Source organism: Brachyhypopomus gauderio, chromosome 2, assembly GCF_052324685.1.
Source record: "Brachyhypopomus gauderio isolate BG-103 chromosome 2, BGAUD_0.2, whole genome shotgun sequence".
Taxonomy (NCBI): Eukaryota; Metazoa; Chordata; class Actinopteri; order Gymnotiformes; family Hypopomidae; genus Brachyhypopomus; species Brachyhypopomus gauderio.
Window position 1 is genome coordinate 28659453 of NC_135212.1, and position 22500 is coordinate 28681952.

Below are 22500 nucleotides of genomic sequence, written 5' to 3' on the forward strand. Positions count from 1 at the left end.
TCCCAGGGTGTGTGTGTATGGTTTCAGGGTGTGTGTATAGGGTCTCATGGTGTGAGTATACGGCCTCAAGGTGTGTGTGTATACGGTCTCAGAGTGTGTGTATGCTGTCTCAGGGTGTGCGTATATGGTCTCAGGGTGTCTAGCTCCTTCGGTGGGTCTCACAGGGAAGTCCACTCTCCTAACGGATGTGGTGATTGGAGGTAGCACCACCTGAGGCCACAGTGTAGAAAACGAACAGCCCCCAGGGCCTGACAGCATCAGCCTGGTCCGCTTTCAACACTGCTTCAAGAAAGGCAGCAGGACGCTTGCTTTCCCAGAGTGAACATCTAACCCGTCCGGTGAGCTGTAAATCAGGCAGACCAGAGAGGTCTGGAGCCTCATGTTGATCGAGTGGAGCAAGCGTGGACACATGGACACCAGGACGGCCTTGGGCGGCGTCCCTACCTTGCAGACACGGGCCACGCGGGACAGCACGGCTTTGTCCATGGTGCTCCCGTCACGGGACGCCTCGCGGAAGAAAAAGTAAATCTTGTCGTCGTCGGGGTTGTAGGTATCTGCGATGGGATGGGCGGCTATAAACTTGGCCTCTGTGTACACGAGAGAGCAATAGCAGTCAGTGTTTACTTACCGTCTCACTGTTTAGAAGCAGAGGTAGAGAGGAGAGGAATATGAGAAAGAGAGAATGAGACAAGGTAGGGAGAGAAAAATGGAATGAAAGAGAAAGGGAGAGAGAATGAGAAAGAATGAAAGAGATAGTAAATGGAGAGAAAGAGAATGAGAAAGAGGCAGGAAAACATTTTCATGCAGAGTGTACCAAGGTTTCACAATGAATTACATATTAATTAAAGTAGAGTACATGTGTGAGATGTGAGTAACAGTAAATGAACATGTGGACATTCTTCTTAACACAATTGGGCCTTTAGTGAAGGAAAACCGGGTAATGTTTATAATCCCATCCTGGCTGGAGGTTTTTTTGCACCCAGGAGAGAAGCTGCTTCAGGCCAACACAGAGCTAAACACACCCTCTACAAAGAGAGGCTTTGTGCTTTAACCTAAACCTACCGTTGACTGTGATCCAGTTTCAAAACCACGTGAAGAGGAGAGTGAAAGAGAGGGGAGGAGAGAAGAGGAGAAGAGGGGAGGAGAGGAAAAGAGGACAGGGGAGGAGAGGAGAAGAGGATAGGGCAGGAGAGGAGAAGAGGATAGGGGAGGAGAGGGGAGGAGAGGGGAGGAGAGGAGAAGAGGATAGGGGAGGAGAGGGGAGGAGAGGAGAAGAGGATAGGGGAGGAGAGGGGAGGAGAGGAGAAAAGGATAGGGGAGGAGAGGGGAGGAGAGGGGAGGAGAGGAGAAGAGGATAGGGGAGGAGAGGGGAGGAGAGGGGAGGAGAGGAGAAGAGGATAGGGGAGGAGAGGGGAGGAGAGGGGAGGAGAGGAGAAGAGGATAGGGGAGGAGAGGGGAGGAGAGGGGAGGAGAGGGGAGGAGAGGAGAAGAGGATAGGGGAGGAGAGGGGAGGAGAGGGGAGGAGAGGGGAGGCAGTATAAGCCTGAATGTAGACAGATAAAAGTGGGAGTGAAGCAGATTCATGATGCATGAAAACAGCTGCTGAATCCAACCCAAAAACATAAAACAACACAACACACACACATACACACACACACACACACACACACATGCACGCAAACACACGCACACACACACACACACACACACACACACACACACACACACACACACACCACACACACATACACACACCAACACATACCCACACACACACATGCACACATACATACACCCCCCCACACACACACGCGCACACACGCACACTCGCACACACACACGCATGCACACACACACACACAAGCGCACACACACACACACATGCACACTCACGCACACACACACACACACACACACACACACCCACACACACACACAGAGGCGGTGTGCAGGAAGGGCTGGTAGGGTGTGAGCAGGGCAGCACATGAAAAGGTCAGTGAGGCATCAATTCTGTGCTGTCTGTCTACTCGCCAGGGGAATACCTGTTTGTCAGCAGTTTCAGGCTTTCTCTCCATGTGACCTTTCACATGTGTGTGTGTGTGTGTGTGTGTGTGTGTGTGTGTGTGTGTGTGTGTGTGTGTGTGTGTGTGTGTGTGTGTGTGTGTGAATGCAGACTCTTTGGTTTTCCATTAAGGCTACGAAAGGTAATTCAGCTGTTCTGCTATATATAAAGCAGACCTTGTACTGAGTAGGAGTCTAAAACCTCCCACTCTCACCAACCACACCCATCTACGGCATTCTTGCCATTACATTGCAGAATATGATATTTAAAAATAATATTTTTTCAAGTCTACAAATATCACAGTCAAAAGGCAGGGCAGAAAAGATTGCCAACATGTGTATGTGCCTCAAGTCATGATGCTATAACGCTCAAAACTCTATAACACCTGAGGGTTCTGCAATCAGGAGTCCAATGTACTGTAACTGATTTGGTGTGAAAAGATGGTTCCTGTGTGTGAACAACACTGTACGGCCACCGCCTGCTTCATTAGAAACACTTTTTAGAGACTCTTATCACTACAGCCTACAGCCATCTGTGTTGGTGTGGACCTGCCATGGTAGTGGAGGCTGCACGGGGAGGAGAGACCAACCCTGGTGATAAAGACGAGGCCACCAATGGCAGTGCTGCTGATGAAGAGCATGTACCATGTGGGCTACTGTGGGCTATAAGGGTGGCTATAACAGTCTCTAACTGTGTGTGTGTGTGTGTGTGTGTGTGTGTGTGTGTGTGTGTGTGTGTGTGTGTGTGTGTGTGTGTGTGCGCGTGTGTGTGCGTGCGTGCGTGCGCGCGCGTGTGTGTGTGTGTGTGCGTGCGTGCGTGCGTGCGTGTGTGTGTGTGTGTGTGTGTGTGTGTGTGTGTGTGTGTGTGTGTGCGTGTGTGTGTGTGTGTGTGTGTGTGTGTGTGTGAGCGAGTGAAGCCATTGCTGACCATTAACCCAGTCTTCAGAGATGTCCGTGCGGATATAGTGCTGATCTGGAGGAGGACCAAGGGAACGGCCGAACGCTCTGTCCTTCCCCAAGAAATCTGATGCTGTGCCCGCATACAAATACTGATCTGAGAACAGAGAAACACCTGACTCTCAAATACAAATACTGATCTGAGAACAGAGAAACACCTGACTCTCAAATACAAATACTGATCTGAGAACAGAGACACACCTGACTCTCAAATAAAAATACTGATCTGAGAACAGAGAAACACCTGACTCAACAAAACCCTCCACATTCATTAAAGCTAATCAAAGACCCCAAGCAGGTACACGAAGTCATGAGTCAGGAGTCATTTCCTTATTCTCTCTCTCTATCTGAGGTTTGATATGCGACACCATCTTAGATGAGCTTTCTTTCAGGAACCACATAAGCAATTTATTCTCATTTTCTGCAGTCTCCATAGCAACCACCACTGGAGAAGTTAAAGATTGTGAGCTACCATCACAACGATGTCTGAGTAATGTAAAATAATCATCAATCTGACTTCACCCAGCTTGTCCTCATGCTGAGAGGAATAACAAACACACACTCTCTCTCTCTCTCTCTCTCTCTCTCTCTCTCTCTCTCTCTCTCTCTCACACACACACACACACACACACACACACACACACACACACAGCACTGTGAGTGAAATCTGCATAAATCATCACGCAGGGCTGTGGGGTCGTGGAGGTCAAAGCTCTGTATCATTAAACTGACACCAGTGGGCTGATCTCAGAGAACACACCCAAATGACTTCATAACCCCTGAACAAAACAAAGCTCCATATAGATTTGAAGAGATGATCTATGGACAGATCAAATGTGTTATCCCTTACACAAACAGATCACTATTTCTTCTCTCTATATAGATCTTTCTCTTTCACTCTTCTTTGCTGTTGGCCCCTCCTCGATCCCCCCATCTCTGGGAGTGTCTGCATGTTTTGGGAGAATCTTCAGGCGGAGGGAGTGGAGTCTGTATCTCCTGGGCAGCTCTGACATTCAAGCCATTCAGCCACGTTTTAAAACCTTCCTTTGAAAGCCACCGCACCGTAAACCTTCAATTTGATAGCTAGTTGCTGAAGGGTTGCATCCTGTCCTGAGGCAGTAGGAAGGGATGGGGGTAAAGCACCCCGACGCACCAGTCAGCACCGAGGCAAACGGCTGGCGGGGATCAAAAGGACACTTCATCCGCCCTGACTCCATACTGCTGGTGATGAGCTGAATCCAGCCATCCTGAAACAAGCAGAGCAAACACAGAGCAAAGGTCATGCTCAGGTCATGCTCAGGTTATGCCCAGGTCATGCTCAGAACACGCAGTCAGCCAGCAGCTCCTCTAGCTGGGACTCATTCTGAACTGCTGCTGCTCTAGACGGCTGCTCCCTGAAGCTCAGGCAGCGTTCACATTGTTGAAGTCCGCTTTTTCTCAGATCTTCCATTTTTACTTAATTGCAATTCCATTTCTTAATTGCAAATGTCCTGTATCTGTAATGTGTCCTCTATCTGTCTCTAATGTGTCCTGTATCTGCATTAAATGTGTCCTGTATCTGTCTGTAATGTGTCCTGTATCTGTCTGTAATGTGTCCTCTATCTGTCTGTAATGTGTCCTGTATCTGCCTTAAATGTGTCCTGTATCTGTCTGTAATGTGTCCTGTATCTGTCTGTAATGTGTGCTGTATCTGTCTGTAATGTGTCCTCTATCTGTCTGTAATGTGTCCTGTATCTGCCTTAAATGTGTCCTGTATCTGTCTGTAATGTGTCCTGTATCTGTCTGTAATGTGTCCTGTATCTGCCTTAAATGTGTCCTGTATCTGTCTGTAATGTGTCCTGTATCTGTCTGTAATGTGTGCTGTATCTGTCTGTAATGTTTCGGTAAGGCAGACATCAGCTGCATCTCAAACCAAAAGCCTGACCATCATCTTCAATGCCGCATGGCCACAAATCAGATACGTATTCAATGTAGGACCATATATGAAAGTAGAATATATATAATATATTCACATAACTACAACCAGCATGTACACACAGTTTATTTATTATTGAGCATATTATAATTGAAAGAACAGAATGTAAGTATCAATAGCCTGTAACATAGCCCCTCACCTCTTTGTGACCTCTGACCTCCAGGAAGGCGCAAGTGGGTTGGAAGGCACCAGTACCGCATGTGTAAACGTGAGTGCGATTGTAGCTGTGCAGAACTCGGACAAAATTAGCACACTCGGTCTAAAGGAGGGACCGAGGGACACGGAGAACAAGCATGAACATTCAATAGAGTGAGAGAACAAAGGGACCTGCGCTAGACGCTGTTACGACAACACAGCCCACCACGTTAATCCCTCTCACGAGCCGTTTCACGAGGAATAAAACGGGAGTTGGAGGAGATGGTTGGGCTGGTGAAGAGTTTGTTTCACTGTCATATGTATCCTGGCGCTACTCACCAGAGGGTTTTTGCCTGCCAGGATACACATTTCCACCCTGTCTCGTGGAGCAGGCCAGCTCAACTGAGAAAAAAAAAACACACACACACACACACACACACACACACACACACACACACACACACACACACACACACAAGCACAGAACACATAAATAAACAGGAGCACTATCTTCTGATACTGAGAAAATTGTTATATAAAGATGCAAAAACACCACAAATATCAGAAAGCCAAAATACTTTCAAAACTTCTGAAAGAAATCAGACATAACTCTCTTATCCACTGTGATAAAGTGAGAGAGAATGAATGAGAGTGAGAGTCAAACAGTCTGTTGACCCTGTTTGTGCACACATGTGTTATTAATACTTAAGTGTTTAGTATGTACTGGTCTAACCTCTGACCTCTAACCTCTGTGAGCCATCTCTACATGTAACATGCAATCCCACAAACCCTTGTGATTACATTCAATCACATGTGGTTATGAGGTGTCTATTCAGTAAGTCCTTGAATCTGTGCACCATCACACAAGCTCTATACCACTTTTCACACACACACACACACACACACACACACACACACACACACACACACACACACACACACACACACACTCACGTAACATGAAGCCAGTCACAGGAACACTGTTGTTGATTAAGCTGGATAAGTAACTGTATCCTCTCGCACACAAACATATGCTGCATGAAAGACATGACGACGCCGTGGTAACCGAGTACCTGTACTGACCTCACACCCCTACATGTGCAAGCACACACACTCACACATGCTTTGAGGGTTGTGTGTGTGGGTCCAAGGCAGGGCGATGAGGCGCTCTATCAAACGATGTGTCAGCGTTCATCCCCCCATATGCTGTGATGATATACCGAGCGCTAACATGACGAGGAGTCGCTGGATTTGTTCGTAACTGTGACACGTATGTTTTTCATGCATGATTCCTGCACCATCAGCATGTCAGGCAATGAGCACACAGCCCCGTGGGGTGGGTAGACTACCTCCACTACACCATGCTGCACGCAATTGACTTCACTGGAGGAGCCGAAGGCATCAATCTGCTCTTTGGCTCACCCAACCTTGTCTGTGCTCAGCCACGCAGCGCTGGGAATGTTCTCCCTTGGGTGTGTCTACTTGTGAGGTGATGTCAGTTCACCAACACGTGAATGTATGAGTGTCACGACCGAGTGAACAAGTTCAAGGATGCACGACCCTGTGAACCCAGTGCAGTCATGACACACCTCTGCTTTGTAGGTGTCATTTAGTGAAAAAGACCATATGAGACATAAACTGTGTCTTTGACTGTGTCTTTGAACATTTTGGTCATCTAATTACAAAAACTCCCCATATTTCTTATTCACTGAAGGGTCTATATGTGTGAGAGGGGAACTCCCCATCGAACTCTCCATTGAGGATCTATGCCTGTCAGACAACTATTGTGGTAGTAGTATGCAGTGTCACCATGGTGACAGTGATTGGCAGGGGTCAGAGGATCCCAAGGGGCTGAATGGCTGTATAGAGGAATCCCGTGGGAATATCACCATGAGACACAAGTGTGTTGTGTTTCTTTGGTTCAACATGGGAGATCGTTGTGTATATTCTATTGCAAACATGATTCAATTATGTGCTTTGCACACAGACACACACACATAAACACACACAAACACACACACACACACACACACACACACACACACACACACACACACACACACAATTGGAATGCCTCAGCATTTATACTCCCACTTCTAAGTAACCCTCTCACTCTACATGATGGGCTCTTTGTATCCCAGAAAGCACAAATTAATAATTTTTCATTCATAAACATTAAATCCATTCTGAAATCTCACTTGGAAATTATTACTGCATATAAAAATATTTAGTGCTCAGTAACTGAGTATTGGATATCATATGCTGTCTTTTCTCCAGAATACATCTTATTTGTAGAAACAGAATACATCTTTATTGTAGAAACAGAAACTGAAATATCACATACATTTTAGAATGAACGTAAAACATCTTCATACTATCATGGCAACTATCAACATTACAACATGAATTAAAAGTCTAGACGTCAATTCTTTATGTGATAGATGTGAGCGACACACATCTTCAAGGACATCAACCCTATCAATTGAGATCATTGGGATTCATGCATTTGTCGTGCATTAATTATGTTTTTTTGCCACCACCATCTATTCTGCCTGGTTATGTAGAGACACATTACCTGTTGAGAAACGTTAGCTGAAAAACAAACGAAACTCTTTTTGAGATGTAACAGGAGAGCTTGTAAAAATGAGACTGAAGGCAAAGACCAAACAAACACCAAGTGTCACGTTGTGGAGGGCCCCCTGCCGGTTGTCCCCATCCACAGCGGCAGTTGTCCTGTTGTTGTTGTTATTGTTGTTGTTGTTGTGTTCGTCCCTCAGGTGGGCGGGGCCCTCGATCCGTCTCACCTGAGGGTCGTTTGTTCGTCTATATATGTCTTGTCTTTGTACCAGTTGACCGCTGGTTATATCCTTAATTTGGATCGACTCACTGGCTTTTGGTTTGCGCACTGTTCTATTAAACCATACATTTTCCCTGAGACTTGGCATGATTCCTTCAATTTTATTTTGCTCACCCTGCCTGTCACACCAAGCAGTGAAACCAAGGTGCAGAATTCACATGGATACATAAAACAGCTCATATTGATAATCTGCATTTCTCTTTAGTTTACAATTATTTTGAATGCTTTTTTGCTTTTTTGGGTGAATTATGGTATTATTATTGTTGTTTGATCAAAATGTATTACATTACTTACATTACATCATTCTCCACCACACATTTTAAGCATGCAGCACACACTGTTAGTCTATAACCTGAGGCAGTGTCTAATCAATTTTAACACACACACATACACACACACACACACACACACACACACACACACACACACACACACACACACACACACACACACACACACACACACACACACACACACACACACACACACAAACAAATGCAGAAAAAAGAACCAGGGGAAGAATGCACCAGGTAAGTGTGTAATCCCATAATCAGACAGAACTGACAGAATATCACACCTCACTAGCCAGCTAGACAAGTGGACATAAAGACTGTAATGAATCCCTATTGTGTCTAAAGAAAACAGCATAGCATGTTCTGATGTCTGAACACGCTGTCTGGTATGCTGGACGCCCTCCGGTGCGTCTGACACACTATCAGCCTTTGTGTGAGTGTTCTGGATGATTCTCCAAGCTACTAAACTTACTGAAATGCTTTGCAAGTCAAGGTGATTCGTTGTGTGTGACTTGCGTATGAGGGCGTGTGCGTGTTTGCGTGCAGCTGCGTGTTTGCATGTCTACCTTCCTAGGGTGCTTGTTGATGTTGTCTGGGTCCAATAGGTAGATGTGATCTTTGACCCCTAGGAGCAGTCTGCTCCTCTCTTCGTCCAATAGGAACGTCTGAAACTGCATTCCACCACCGAAGCCCACAAATGGCACCACACTGCCAGAGTGAAGCAGCTCTGCAAAACAGGCACAACAGTAAGAAGTGAACACACACCACACACACACACACACACACACACACACACACACTCGTGTAATATAACAGATACATATACATGTAAGTATACCACATACTATATTTCTATACACAATGACAATAAAATAACAATATTACTACAGAGCAGAGTGCAGCATGTAAGAGGATGTGTGACTGTGTATCTGTGTCTACCATCTCATCCTTCCAGCTCAGCTCCTTCCAACTCTCACTCTTCCTTAATGTGGTTTTAAAAACACTTTAGCACTGTTGTAAGACCATCACATGTGGGTACATCTGTCATCTTTGTGCTCTGATTCCAGTCTGATAAAATGCCTACACCCCTTCAGCTTGTAGCCCTCGTGCAGAACTGACACACATGAGATCGGGGTCTGCCACCCGTCACTCTTCAGCACTGCTACACACCAGCCTGATTGGCTTTGTGCTTCACTATTCCACACCACAACAAATTAGCCTTTGGGCTTTGTGCGTCATTCTTCAGCACTGATACATATCAGCCTGGTGGGCTTTGTGCTTCACACTTTAGCACTGATACGTATCAGCCTGGGGGGCTTTGTGCTTCACACTTTAGCACTGATACGTATCAGCCTGGTGGGCTTTGTGCTTCACACTTTAGCACTGATACTTATCAGCCTGGTGGGCTTTGTGCTTCACACTTTAGCACTGATACGTATCAGCCTGGTGGGCTTTGTGCCTCACACTTTAGCACTGATACATATCAGCCTGGTGGGCTTTGTGCTTCACACTTTAGCATTGATACGTATCAGCCTGGTGGGCTTTGTGCTTCACACTTTAGCACTGATACTTATCAGCCTGGTGGGCTTTGTGCTTCACACTTTAGCACTGATACGTATCAGCCTGGTGGGCTTTGTGCTTCACACTTTAGCATTGATACGTATCAGCCTGGTGGACTTTGTGCTTCAGACTTTAGCATTGATACGTATCAGCCTGGTGGGCTTTGTGCACACATGGCCCACACTCCCCCTATGGATTAAAATTGCATTCAATTTTGCATTCAATACTTGTTTATGGTCACATCAAATTAACTCCTGAGCTAAATCTATGATGGAGGTGAACTGGGAGCCAAAGTTGGGCCAAAATGTGAATGAGTGATGAGTCATGATCACCTCTACGGACAACACACAGTGCAGCAGATTCAAGAACACACAAAGCCCCTGTTTAAGAGAACTAACAGCACCTCAAAGCTCACTGACTCTTACGAGTATGTATCTCCTGCATACACAGAGTGTATATTACGAGTGTGTATCTCCTGCATACACAGAGTGTATATTACGAGTGTGTATCTCCTGCATACACAGAGTGTATATTACGAGTGTGTATCTCCTGCATACATAGAGTGTATATTACGAGTGTGTATCTCCTGCATACATAGAGTGTATATTACGAGTGTGTATCTCCTGCATACACAGAGTGTATATTACGAGTGTGTATCTCCTGCATACACAGAGTGTATATTACGAGTGTGTATCTCCTGCATACACAGAGTGTATATTACGAGTGTGTATCTCCTGCATACACAGAGTGTATATTACGAGTGTGTATCTCCTGCTGTTTAAATTATTCATTAAGGATACGTTTGGTATGCACAGCTTCTGTGTGCATGTCTGCAGGTCTGAACACAGCAGGAGGTCAGAGTCAGTCTCCTGCTCCTGATGATTCTGTCCCTGAACACACAACTCTGGGACCAAAGAATCCACTTGAAAACACAAACCCACATTCTTTGTGCTGTTATGGTCTGTTGTCCATCTGCGTTCTTTCCTCTTTTCTTCTGGTTCTGGTTTCTCGTTCACACTAACATTATTTTGACTTTTTTAACATTCTGTCAATTCACTCCTATCTTTTTACTTCTGCTTTTGAAGGCTATATACAGTAGACCATGATTAAAACACCCTTACACAGCATACGCCACATACGTCTCACATACGCCATGTCTCACATACGACAGAGCCCACATACGCCATGTCTCAAATACGCCATGTCTCACATACGCCATGTCTCATATACGCAACCATGTCTCACATACGCAATGTCTCACATACGTAACCATGTCTCAGAGTGTTACGAGATGAAAAAGCCCAGTTACACAACCAGATTGACACTGTTATGTTTCTGGGCTGTGAGGCTCTCAGGTAAGGTACCCACAATCAATATTTACACAAAATGACCCTCTCATAAAGACACACTGCACCTCCAGACTGCAAATCTCAGCCTCTGCTAATCTCCTCTCCAAACAGTGTCAAAGCTGAGCGGCGCTGAAAGATGCCGGCTCGGTCCTGAGGCCCACAAAAGTCTATCTATGGCTAACCGTCATGGCTAACCCTCATGGGACTCACTCCCACTCAGCAGCCGCTGATTAGCGCTCGCGCTGAAACTAATCTCTCCGTTTGTTTACGGAAGATAGTGTAGTGCCAGTCATCGACGCTGTCTCACACCAGAGCTGCGTATTGAACTCTATGTGCGTCTCCGCTTGGCAGGACGCTCTGGGGCAGACACAGTTAACTAGTTTGAGTTTTTCTTAGCTGCCGCTTTGCTCTCTCAGCATTTGTTTCTGCGCTAACACTAGGGGGGCAGGGCAGCTGCTTTGACATGCACAGAAGTATTACTGACCAGAGCAGACTTGAACCTGCGTCTTATCTCACTATAATTTTGCTCACCACATCTCTGTCAGATAATAATATATCAGGGATTAATTTGAAAAGCCAATGTACTATAAGCTGACATGGTAAGATTTCCAGTACTACTGAAAGGAAACAGGACAGCACTTCAAAGCTGAAGACATAAGATATTTTGTTTTTCCAAAGGGAGTGATAGAAAAAAAAAATATTTATTGTAATTCAAAGGGAACCCAAGTCCACATTTTTTCTTAAGTAGACTAAGCCTATTGTCATATAATACCTTAAGCTGTAAATATTAATGATACACTATCATTAAATTGCTGTTCTTCTACTAAACCAATGCCAAGAATTTTAGTCTATTCTACCTCTGTGTGTGTGTGTGTGTGTGTGTCTATGTGTGTGTGTGTGTGTGTGTGTGTGTGTGTGTGTGTGTGTGTGTGTGTGTGTGTGTGTCTATGTGTGTGTGTGTGTGTGTGTGTGTGTGTGTGTGTGTGTGTGTGTCTATGTGTGTGTGTGTGTGTGTGTGTGTGTGTGTGTGTGTGTGTGTGTGTGTGTGTGTGTGTGTGTGAGCTACACATACAGTACAGACCTTCATAGGTTGTTTCCTGACTCTTTCCAACACCACATGCTCATAACAATACATGATTAACATTAGCATCTGTCATTAACATCAGTTCCAATCCCTCAGATTGAATCAGACCCAGCAACACCAGCCTATGCTGAGCAGAGTGTAGTCAGATGCAATGGTGTGTGCTCACGCCCGTGCTGTGTAAACGGGCCTCTCCTGTCTGGATGAGTGTGTTCCGGTGTATGTGCACGTATGGAAAAGGCTGTGCGAGCCAGTGACCTCGGGGAGTGAAGCTCAGTGTCTCTGATGTTTCTCTTCACACTTGCATTCTTCAGGAGAAACAGGCTCTCTGTTTATCGAGGTGGGCACTGACACAGAAAAGGTACTGTTGTTTTTGAAGAGTTCACTGAGCTGATGGACCTGGAATGAAAGCAAGCCCGTCTGTCCACCTCTGCAAACACGACCAAACTTGGACGGCATTTTTTCCTCAGATATGCAACTTCAGCTGTCAGGAAACTACCAGAGCTTCAGTTGAATTGCACTGCAAAATTAAAAACAAACCCTGTGTCCCAGAATAAATAACACTTTAAAATGTTTCATTAAGTCAAAAGACCGTCTTCCTCTAAACAGGTCCAACCTCATGTCACATTAATAAGTGGAACTAATGTTTTGTAAGCTTACTAAAGCTTTGTGAGTTTGGAATCTACAACCTCATATAGATGTTATTCTAAAGTACAGATATTTTTATTTTTTCACACTAATTACTTATAGTGGGAATAGGACAAACCTAACAAAATAAAAGGATCAAGCCCTAAAACCCAAAGAAAAACTTCAAATTCCAACTAAAGGTCCAAACTCCCTACTGACCTACTGACCTATGACATTGCTCAAAACAATTCAGGATTTCTAAAACAAACAAACATCCCCTTGAAGTTTGTATCCCTCTCACATGCTCGTATGCCCAGGGAGAAATACAGCCTTTTGACAGCATTTACACAACATTAGTGCTTACACACATATTTTCTTTATACCAAAAAAGCTTGAGCTAAATGGCACATTCCCAGTGGTCACTCATATTTTCCCTGACAGGGTGATGTGTGTGAAGCTCCCACTGTGTTGGCACGAGTTTCTAAGTACTTTCAACTTTTAATTCCCCTCAGTGGCATAAAACAAATATGGCACACGTTTTCTAAATTCCCAAAGGGAAAGTAGGTCCACAGCACAGGATATAATGAAAGGAGACCCAGTGAAAAACCACACAGCAAGAGAAGAAGACTTTCCCTCCTTTCTTCATGGGCTAGAGGAGAAATGTGTTCATGCCATCCTGCCATGTGTGCTCAGGACAGTCTCAATGGCCAATGCGGAGTATAGCTGCATTAGAAATGGACCCGAGTGTGTGTGTGTGTGTGTGTGTGTGTGTGTGTGTGTGTGTGTGTGTGTGTGTGTGTGTGTGTGTGTGTGTGTGTGGAGGGTGTGTGTGTGTGTGTGTGTGTGTGTTTGTGTGGGGACGGTGTGTGGGGGTGTGGGTGTGTGTGTGTGGGGAAGGTGTGTGTGTGTGTGTGGGGATGGTGTGTGTGTGTGTGTGTGTGTGGGGATGGTGTGTGTGTATGTGTATGGGTGTGTGTGTGTGGGTGTGTGTGTGTGTGTGTGTGTGTGTGTGTGTGTGTGTGTGTGTGTGTGTGTGTGAGTATGAAAGAGAGAGAGTGAGAGAGTGCTACCATTGTTCTCACATTGTACCTCACAACAGGTATAGGACTCTTTGATGATTGCTGTGTGTTAATGCCTTTCTGACAAATCTATTGTTGTGTAATTTCAGCTGTGGATAATAAATTGTATACAAAGAATCTGTATGTCTTGCTATGTCTACACTTAACTTATGGCAACATTTAAAATTAACTTCAAAAGTGAGCAATAACAAAAAATATGGTTTTAATTACGTTTGTTACATACAGTGTGTAGATTATACAATTCAGAGGTTTACCCACTATACATCAGAGCAGAGACAGACGAAGAGCCCAGAGTGTTTAGGACTTGGTGGTGGAAACACAGCCAGGTATAATGAGAGACTATAGTTCACCCCAAAGCCCCCAACCACACCAGGCTGTCGTGGCTTTGGTGCCACCCAACCCAAAACACAAAACTCAAAATGGGTGTTTGCTTTGCCTTAAACTCTCTGTGGAGGGAAATCGTTTCATTGCATCATTGAAAAATGTGGGCGTATTTCCTTATGTGGGCATATATTATATTATATATTATATTTCATAATTATAAATATGCAGGTTTTATTGGAAAAAAGAAAACATACAACAGGCCTTTGAGGCCAAAGCTACAGTCAGAGTTACAGTCAGATTTACAGTCAGGGTTACAGTCAGGGTTACAGTCAGAGTTACAGTCAGAGTTACAGTCATGGTTAGTGCCACCAGTTTGGCCAGTTTATGTAATGAGTGGGTCTGTGTTTCTGTGAGCACAATAAAACCTACAGCCATTTATTCCACACACAAAAACACATGAACTACTGTGAAGAACAGTGCATCTCCTGAGCAATATTACAATAAATAATTTACTTTAATTCAAACCTCTCAACAATCCATCCATCCATCCATCCATCCATCCATCCATCCATCCATCCATCCATCCATCCATCCATCCATCATCTATACCACTTAATCCCGCTAGTGGGGGTCATGGGGGAGCTGGAACCAATCCCAGCATCTCCGGGAGAAGGCAGGTACATCATGGGCAGGTCACCAGTCCACCACATGGCCAACACACATGTACGCACTCACACCTACTGGCAATTTAGAGTGATCAATTAACATAACATGCATGTCTTTGGACCTCTCAAAAAATCGTCTTCAAATTTGTTAAATGCACTCGTATAAAAGTGCTTAACCAAAGTCTTGCTTCTTCTCAAGCAAACACGTATATTTCTGAACGCCATTCATATGTATGACCAAAGTACAGAAGTGACACTGCTGACGTGTTGCTCCAAATGTTACATTTGTTGTCACTATGAAATTTCCAGTGGGAGAGAAGTGCTCATACCTTTATAGCTGAGCTGCACTCTGGGCACACTCTCCCTAGCACTGCCCCCGGCAGGCAGGTGGACCAGCAACAACCACAACAGCACTGTCCTGACCTCCTCGGCCCAGCAGAATCGCTCTTTCTGGGAGGGACGGTGGAGGCTGGACCCCTCCCACTGGTCCTGGCTCCCTGGCTGTCCAGTAGCCTTCATGGTGAGAAACGGGATCTCCTCTGTTGCAGTCCTGTGGTGGAGGAGAGAGCAAAGAGTCTTGTTAACTGGTTGGGGGGGAACATCTACGTGGGAGGTGCGTGAAGCTCTGCGAGGGTGTGACCCTGTTAGAGCCTGAGTGAATGTTCAGATGAGCGAGTGAATGTTCAGCTGTTGTGCTGTGCGCTCTCTTTAGGCTGTGGCCCTCGGACCAGCTCTGTGTCAGCCGCCATACTATTCATGCCCTCGCTTTTGTCCCCGTGCACACAGACACTTTCGCTCGATCTCCCTCTCTAAATCAGTCCGTCCCTAAACAAAAGGTCAGCTCGTGGAGGGCCGCCACTTCCAGCCACTTTTTAAGCAGCATCCTTCTTTCTCACATACATCTCTCTTCTGTTCTTTTCTTTCTCGCCTCCTCAGGCCCTTTCACACTGCAAACAGTAGTGCTGCACGCTCCGGCTGGCCAATGACCACGTCTGAATTCCTGCTTCATTAAACAGGACAGTGGCTGAAAATTGTGGGAAAAAGACAAGACCATATGAGAGTTCATTACGGGCCAGGACGTTTTGGAAGTGATTAAGAACACATTCAGAACCTCCCTGGGGGATCCGCCCTCCACCTCTATGAACCAGCAGTTGCATTCTTACAAACCCCTGAATGAATGAACAAACCACAAGGCTGCTCCGTACAAACATCTCTCTAACTCCACTACAATCATTCATTACACACATAATCATGTTTTTAAGCCTAAACCTTTCCCAACGTTATCTTTTATGCCAAAATAATTCTCATTTTACCTTTTTAAATGGAAATGTTCTTCACACACACACAGACACACGCACGCATGCACGCACACACACACACACACACACACACACACACACAAAGAATACAGGCCTACACATTTCTAGCTGACAAGTCGAACTCTGTTTACTTAAGAGAACTGTCCCCTCTAGGCGCAGAGATAGTGCTAGGGGTGATGGATCATTCAACAGCAGAAGCATCCAGAGGGCTTGACCTCCAGCCCGCGGGCTCTGTTGGCACAGAGGTTCTCCAGAAGCAGAATACTGGTGTCCAACTAACAAATCACTTGACTGGCAAAACTCCATCAAAAATACAAATGATGTGTCACATACACTGTAGGTTTCTGCCCACTGGGAAGTCAGCTCCCCTATCATTAGACATGTGATCATGATGAGAGGACACATCTTTCCCTTCTCCTCCTTCTGTTCCCTCCACCTTCTTGTTTTTTTTCCTCGTATTCAATTGTTTTCTTCCTGTTCTTCCTCTTCCTCTTTCACCCTTGTTCTTTTGTTAATTTGTCATAAATATCTTCAGGTTATTCCACACTACAGCATAACGGCACACTGAGATCAGCTTCCTGCAGCTTGGATACTACAAGCACAGCATATAAGTAAAACATTTTACTGTCTCACTACAGAAAAGAGACAACACAGATCACTATTATGGAGTCTTATTATGGAGTAACTATTATGTTACTTATTTTGGTTATTCTTGGCAGAGCAGTTAATAATACTTCTTGAGTCTAAGACCAGCAGCACAGAGCAGGTCAGTTTAGTGCTGTACTATAATGTACTATACACAGAACCAAGGCTATGCTATATTTTCATAACATACTAATACCAACATGCCGAGAACATTTATCTTCATTAGGTCAACAGAAATTCTGAATCACTGGCTTAAAAAAGCAGATGACCTCTGCAAGAGTGACGTGGGTTTGGATAGAGAGTTACTGGCAGAGGAACCACAGCAGAATTATGTAGATTCATTAAATTCATTATATCACCTTCTCCTCATAAGAAAACAACTGCCTGTTATTTGCCGTGTTTAGATGTATGAGTTTCATAAGAACGTCATGTTTCTGAAGCACTGAAATAACTGGTAGTGGTTCTGGGGAAAAAAGTGAAAGGTAAAATAAAGTTCATGTGGACTATGATTGTTCTTGCCAACTATATAAGACAGGCTCAATTAAATAATGTCGAAGCAGTTGTGAGATTTTCAGCTTTTGATGGATATCATCCCACTTCATCAAATCTGTGGTATATGCAATTATGGAGAAACGCCTATGATATTTAAGAGGCAAAATGTACTGTGGCACTAAATTCTGCTGACAGCCAGATTCTTTATTGCACTAATCATCTTCAGCTGTTTTAGATAAAATGGACCAGTTAGTTCATGATGACTCCACACACTGCAGCATACTCTGATACTCTGATACTCTGCACGTCTCGTGTCTCTGCATGCAATGCTAAACAATTAATGAAGCAATGAACAGTAAATTGTTAGATCAGGGAAAACACAGGAGGAGCGAGAATTATTAAATGAGTTTCAAACTCACTTGAGACAACATGCAGACGCGATGACTAATTACGTGTCTGTGAACATGCTGAGAAGCACATATGATATGTATGTGAGCATGCATGTGCGTGTTTATGGAAGCTGAACTCATGTTATTAGGAAGAGCTCAAGTTTCTGTACTCACAAACCACTAATCAATCCTATATATCACGGCACCAGCACAGTCAACAGGCGAGCGTGTAGGAACGTGCACATGTTGAACCTGGTTACAAAAACATCGAAAGCTTAACCAAAGTCTTGCTTATTTCAACTTTCAGCTTTGCTATACACAAATGTTTCTTCCATAAGACTAAGTTATTGCATACTAAACACAATTCCATGTTAAAATAATGAAGCACTTACATGCATTCATAGGTCTCCTAGTGCGATCAACAACTTATAATGGATGATTAAGTATTAAGTATCATGCTGAGATGCCCTGGCCAAATATCTGTGTTTCCTCTTAACCTCTAAACTCCATAATGCGTTAAGAGCCCTGCTGCTCTCTGATACTGGCCTAATGGAAGTGTCATGTGACAAAGCAATTTGATTAAGAGACTCAAGGCCATTGTGTTCATACCTGAGCCCCGTGCACACAGCAGATCTAACAGGCTGACCCGGGCCATGGCCCCCGCCCAAAGCACCAAGCAAATCACTGAGTATTTGCACACCAGAAATGTCACGACTGCCACTTCTGAAACTGCATATCCTCAAAGCCGCAAGCTAAAGTTTACAATTCCGACTTGAAGCGACTATCTGCAGGTCCGCCGTCTGAGATTACGACAGCACACGGATCACTGCACTGCTGCTGATACGGCCAAAGCATTCAGCTGATAAGCAGCTGTGAAGTATCAGATGCTGAAGAAAGGTGTAGGATGAAGGTAAAGTGCTCCATGGTGCTTGGGAAGCTGCCTGCAGGAGAAAGAAGGAGTCCTTTGAAGGAGTCTTTGAAGCCAAAAACTCCAAAATCCTATTATGCTCCCAGAATAGCTGATGTGTAACTGACAGACCAATGGAATTATGGGTAACTGTAGACATCCTGAGAGGTGCCTTTACAGCTGTAATGGAACAGTGACAAATTGATCTCATTCTAAAGTGCTCAGATAATGTCTACTTTCCGTCATCTGCTGTTTGGAGCAGAAGTTCTGCTTCTACTGTTTCCCACACATAGAGATCCGATGGCGTGAAGCTCGGCCCAGTGTGGCAGGGTCACAGGGAGCTACTCTCCTTTGTGTCTCTACCACAGGCGTCGGGGAGTTTGACGTGTGACAGAAAAGCCATGACAAGAAGATGTGGAAAGAGCGTGAAGTTCATCTGAAGTCAGTGAAGTTCATGTACAGACCGGTGAGTGCAGCTCCTGAGAGGCGGAGTCTAAACCTCTCTTCTCTCATCTCTCAACACACATGCCAGTCCAGAACAGTAGATGCCATAACACTAACCATGAAAATGCCGACAGTACAACCATCTGGAACAGCTGCATTAACCTGGAAGCTCACTTAACACAATAAAATATTATTACTTAAAGGGCTTGTCTGCTTCTTGCAGCCCAGCCAATACTGCTGTAACAGTCTAGAGGTTTGGGCAGTTTTACAGTTTTGGTGCAGGTTGATTACAAGTGTAATTGTGTGAAGTGCAATTCCAACTCAAATCTAACACTTCTTATCCGCACTCAGAAGAACCCGATGAGTTGGGTCAGGCCTGGTGGATTAAGGCGGTAGGCCTCACTTTAATGACCTTTGGACAAGTGCCAGTCATGGACAACAAAAGCATCAGTGACAGTTTCACTACTGACTTCAGCGCCACATTTCCCAGCGATGCTCGTATCATGTGGGGGAAACAAAGGCCACATGGAATGAAGCAGAGCGAAGCAGAAACGTGCAGGGTGGTATGAGGTCTCAGCACAGCAGCTACTGCTGCACTGCGTGGGCTTAATGAGAGACAGAGGAGACACAGGCAGAGGGAAATGTGGGACAGACGGCATCTGGACAGAAAGGGACATGGCACCTCTGTGTTAAAAGATCTTAGCACCCAAACGCTATAGTGCTACCACACGCACACACACACACACACACACACACACACACACACACACACACACACACACACACACACACACACACACACACACACACACACACACACACATGCGCACACACACACACACACTCACACAGAGCATTCATCACACTGATCCTCACTCACACCTCTAGGAGCATACACCCTCTTAAAGAAGGCCAGGGGAAACCCCTCCCTCCTGTCAGGTGGCATGTTTGGCTCCAAATGTTTGACAGTCCTGTCAAAAACATTTTAAAGCCAAAGCAGCAACAAGATTCTTTCTACATCTTTACCTTTTGCACAATAATCCTCTAATATATATCAATACAACAGAAACAGCAGTGGTCAAATCTGCAGATGTGTTTCACAATTATTTATCAATGTGAGAGCAACAGAAATATATTTAGACCTAACAGAGAGAAGCACTAAAACCAGAGGCCTCTCCCTCTCTCTCTCTCCCCCCCCCCTCTCCCTCTCTCTCTCTCCTTCTCCCCCCTCTCTCCCCCCCCCTCTCTCTCTCTCTCTCTCTCTCTCCCTCTCTCTCTCTCTCCCCTCTCCCCCCTCTCTCTCTCTCCCTCCCCCCCCCCCCCTCTCTCTCTCTCTCTCTCTCTCTCTCTCCCTCTCCCCCCCCCCCTCTCTCTCACTGTGACAGGACTCATGACTGGCCCTTTCTCTTGGACTCAGCCCATAAAGCAGTGGGGTGCGTGAAAGAGAGTTTCCATGAAGACCGTGAGGGAGTTATTATCCAGGACCATGTGGCTGGAGGGAAGAGCACCCGGACGTCAGTGTGGATGCCAGCACCACTGTCCTTCTCCCCTGTCCTTCTCCTCTGTCCTTCTCCCTGGTCCTTCCCCCCTGTCCTTCTCCCCTGTCCTTCTCCCTGGTCCTTCTCCCCTGTCCTTCTCCCCTGTTCTTCTCCCTGGTCCTTCTCCCTGTCCTTCTCCCTGGTCCTTCTCCCCTGTCCTTCTCCCCTGTCCTTCTCCCTGTCCTTCTCCCTGGTCCTTCTCCCCTGTCCTTCTCCCTGTCCTTCTCCCTGGTCCTTCTCCCTGTCCTTCTCCCTGGTCCTTCTCCCCTGTCCTTCTCCCCTGTCCTTCTCCCTGGTCCTTCTCCCCTGTCCTTCTCCCCGGTCCTTCTCCCTGGTCCTTCTCCCTGTCCTTCTCCCCTGTCCTTCTCCCCTGTCCTTCTCCCCTGTCCTTCTCCCTGGTCCTTCTCCCTGGTCCTTCTCCCCTGTCCTTCTCCCCTGTCCTTCTCCCTGGTCCTTCTCCCCGGTCCTTCTCCCCTGTCCTTCTCCCCTGTCCTTCTCCCTGGTCCTTCTCCCCTGTCCTTCTCCCCTGTCCTTCTCCCTGGTCTTTCTCCCCTGTCCTTCTCCCTGGTCCTTCTCCCCTGTTCTTCTCCCCTGTTCTTCTCCCCTGTTCTTCTCCCTGGTCCTTCTCCCCTGTCCTTCTCCCCTGTCCTTCTCCCCGGTCCTTCTCCCCTGTCCTTCTCCCCGGTCCTTCTCCCCGGTCCTTCTCCCTGGTCTTTCTCCCCTGCTTCAGTAAGGGACTCCACAGAGTTAACAGCTAATGCTAATGGTAACAGCAGCCCCAGCTCAGCTAATGAGGCATGGCCGTGTGTGCGCATCCTGAACCTGAATGGAACGCTGATGAGTAGTCCTTCGAGAGGACTGATATTTTATTCCTTGTAAACATCCCCACTAACATCCTGCCTCTGGTTCAGCATGCTAAAGAATGGTCTTATTGTTTTTCATAACCCTGATGATGTTTCAATAATTCTGTCACTCACTGGAGTGAGTTTGCGTTTGTCCACTGGAGAGCAGAATTGTTAGCCTTACTCTGAGGAGACGAGATTAATGGACTGTGAGACATTTATGCCTTACAGACAATTGCAAATAGTAAAATTGCATATACAAAAGGTCATGCAAGTGACAAATAACTTGCAAAAGAGAAAGAGAGAGAGAGAGAGAGAGAGAGAGAGAGAGAGGGGGGGGGGGGGAAGGGAGAAAGGCTGCATTTCTTGCCTTTGCCTTTTCATCATATAATAGTTTTATGCACTTGTTAAAGTCAAATGTTTATTCCTCCTGCTCGCACGCTTGCCTGTATGATCATTTTTATTAATAAGCTTCAGGTCAGGAGTTTAAGTGCTCCCTAATAGACACTTTGTCACATCAAAGGCGAGAATAAAAACGAAAAGAGGGAACACGACCTTGCAGGCGCTCGATCACCTCCCTCCGAGAATAACATTTCTCCACTCAGTTATTCGTCATTACTCAAGAAAAGTAAACTAACAAGTAGCAGCTATATTTGTTCTGTTATCCATGGCAGAAATGAATCACACTTGTCACGACAGTTAACGTATGTTACGGCATCATCTGTGCTGATTTAACTTACAGAAACACTTATAAAGTAAAATTAAAACAAAATCAATAGAATGTTTTAGAGGTTCTTACGTGTTCTGTGAGACGAGATACTTTTCAGCGACTTTGTCCTGAAGTCGCGCAGCGTCCACGGACGTCTACGGTGCTCACAGTACACGGGACATACGGGCGTCCAGGAGCGCGCTGCACGTCCCCGCGTCTTTATGTACCAGAAATCAAATCAAACTTCACGGT

General features: G+C 45.6%; 1 protein-coding gene across 2 annotated transcripts in view; it reads right to left on the reverse strand.

Annotated features, from left to right (window-relative positions):
- sema3d (sema domain, immunoglobulin domain (Ig), short basic domain, secreted, (semaphorin) 3D) overlaps positions 1-22500 on the reverse strand; it is a 41271-nt gene that overhangs the window by 18564 nt on the left and 207 nt on the right. For both annotated transcript variants that reach the window (XM_076993395.1, XM_076993394.1), the window contains exons 1-8: positions 22339-22500; positions 15293-15513; positions 8845-9005; positions 5468-5530; positions 5133-5252; positions 4172-4265; positions 2990-3115; positions 445-587 (exon numbers count right to left, since the gene is read on the reverse strand). The exon at positions 22339-22500 is cut by the window's right edge. In XM_076993395.1, coding sequence (XP_076849510.1) covers positions 445-587; positions 2990-3115; positions 4172-4265; positions 5133-5252; positions 5468-5530; positions 8845-9005; positions 15293-15482 — 897 coding nt within the window. In that variant the 5' untranslated portion in view covers positions 15483-15513; positions 22339-22500. The remainder of the gene's footprint in view (positions 1-444; positions 588-2989; positions 3116-4171; positions 4266-5132; positions 5253-5467; positions 5531-8844; positions 9006-15292; positions 15514-22338) is intronic.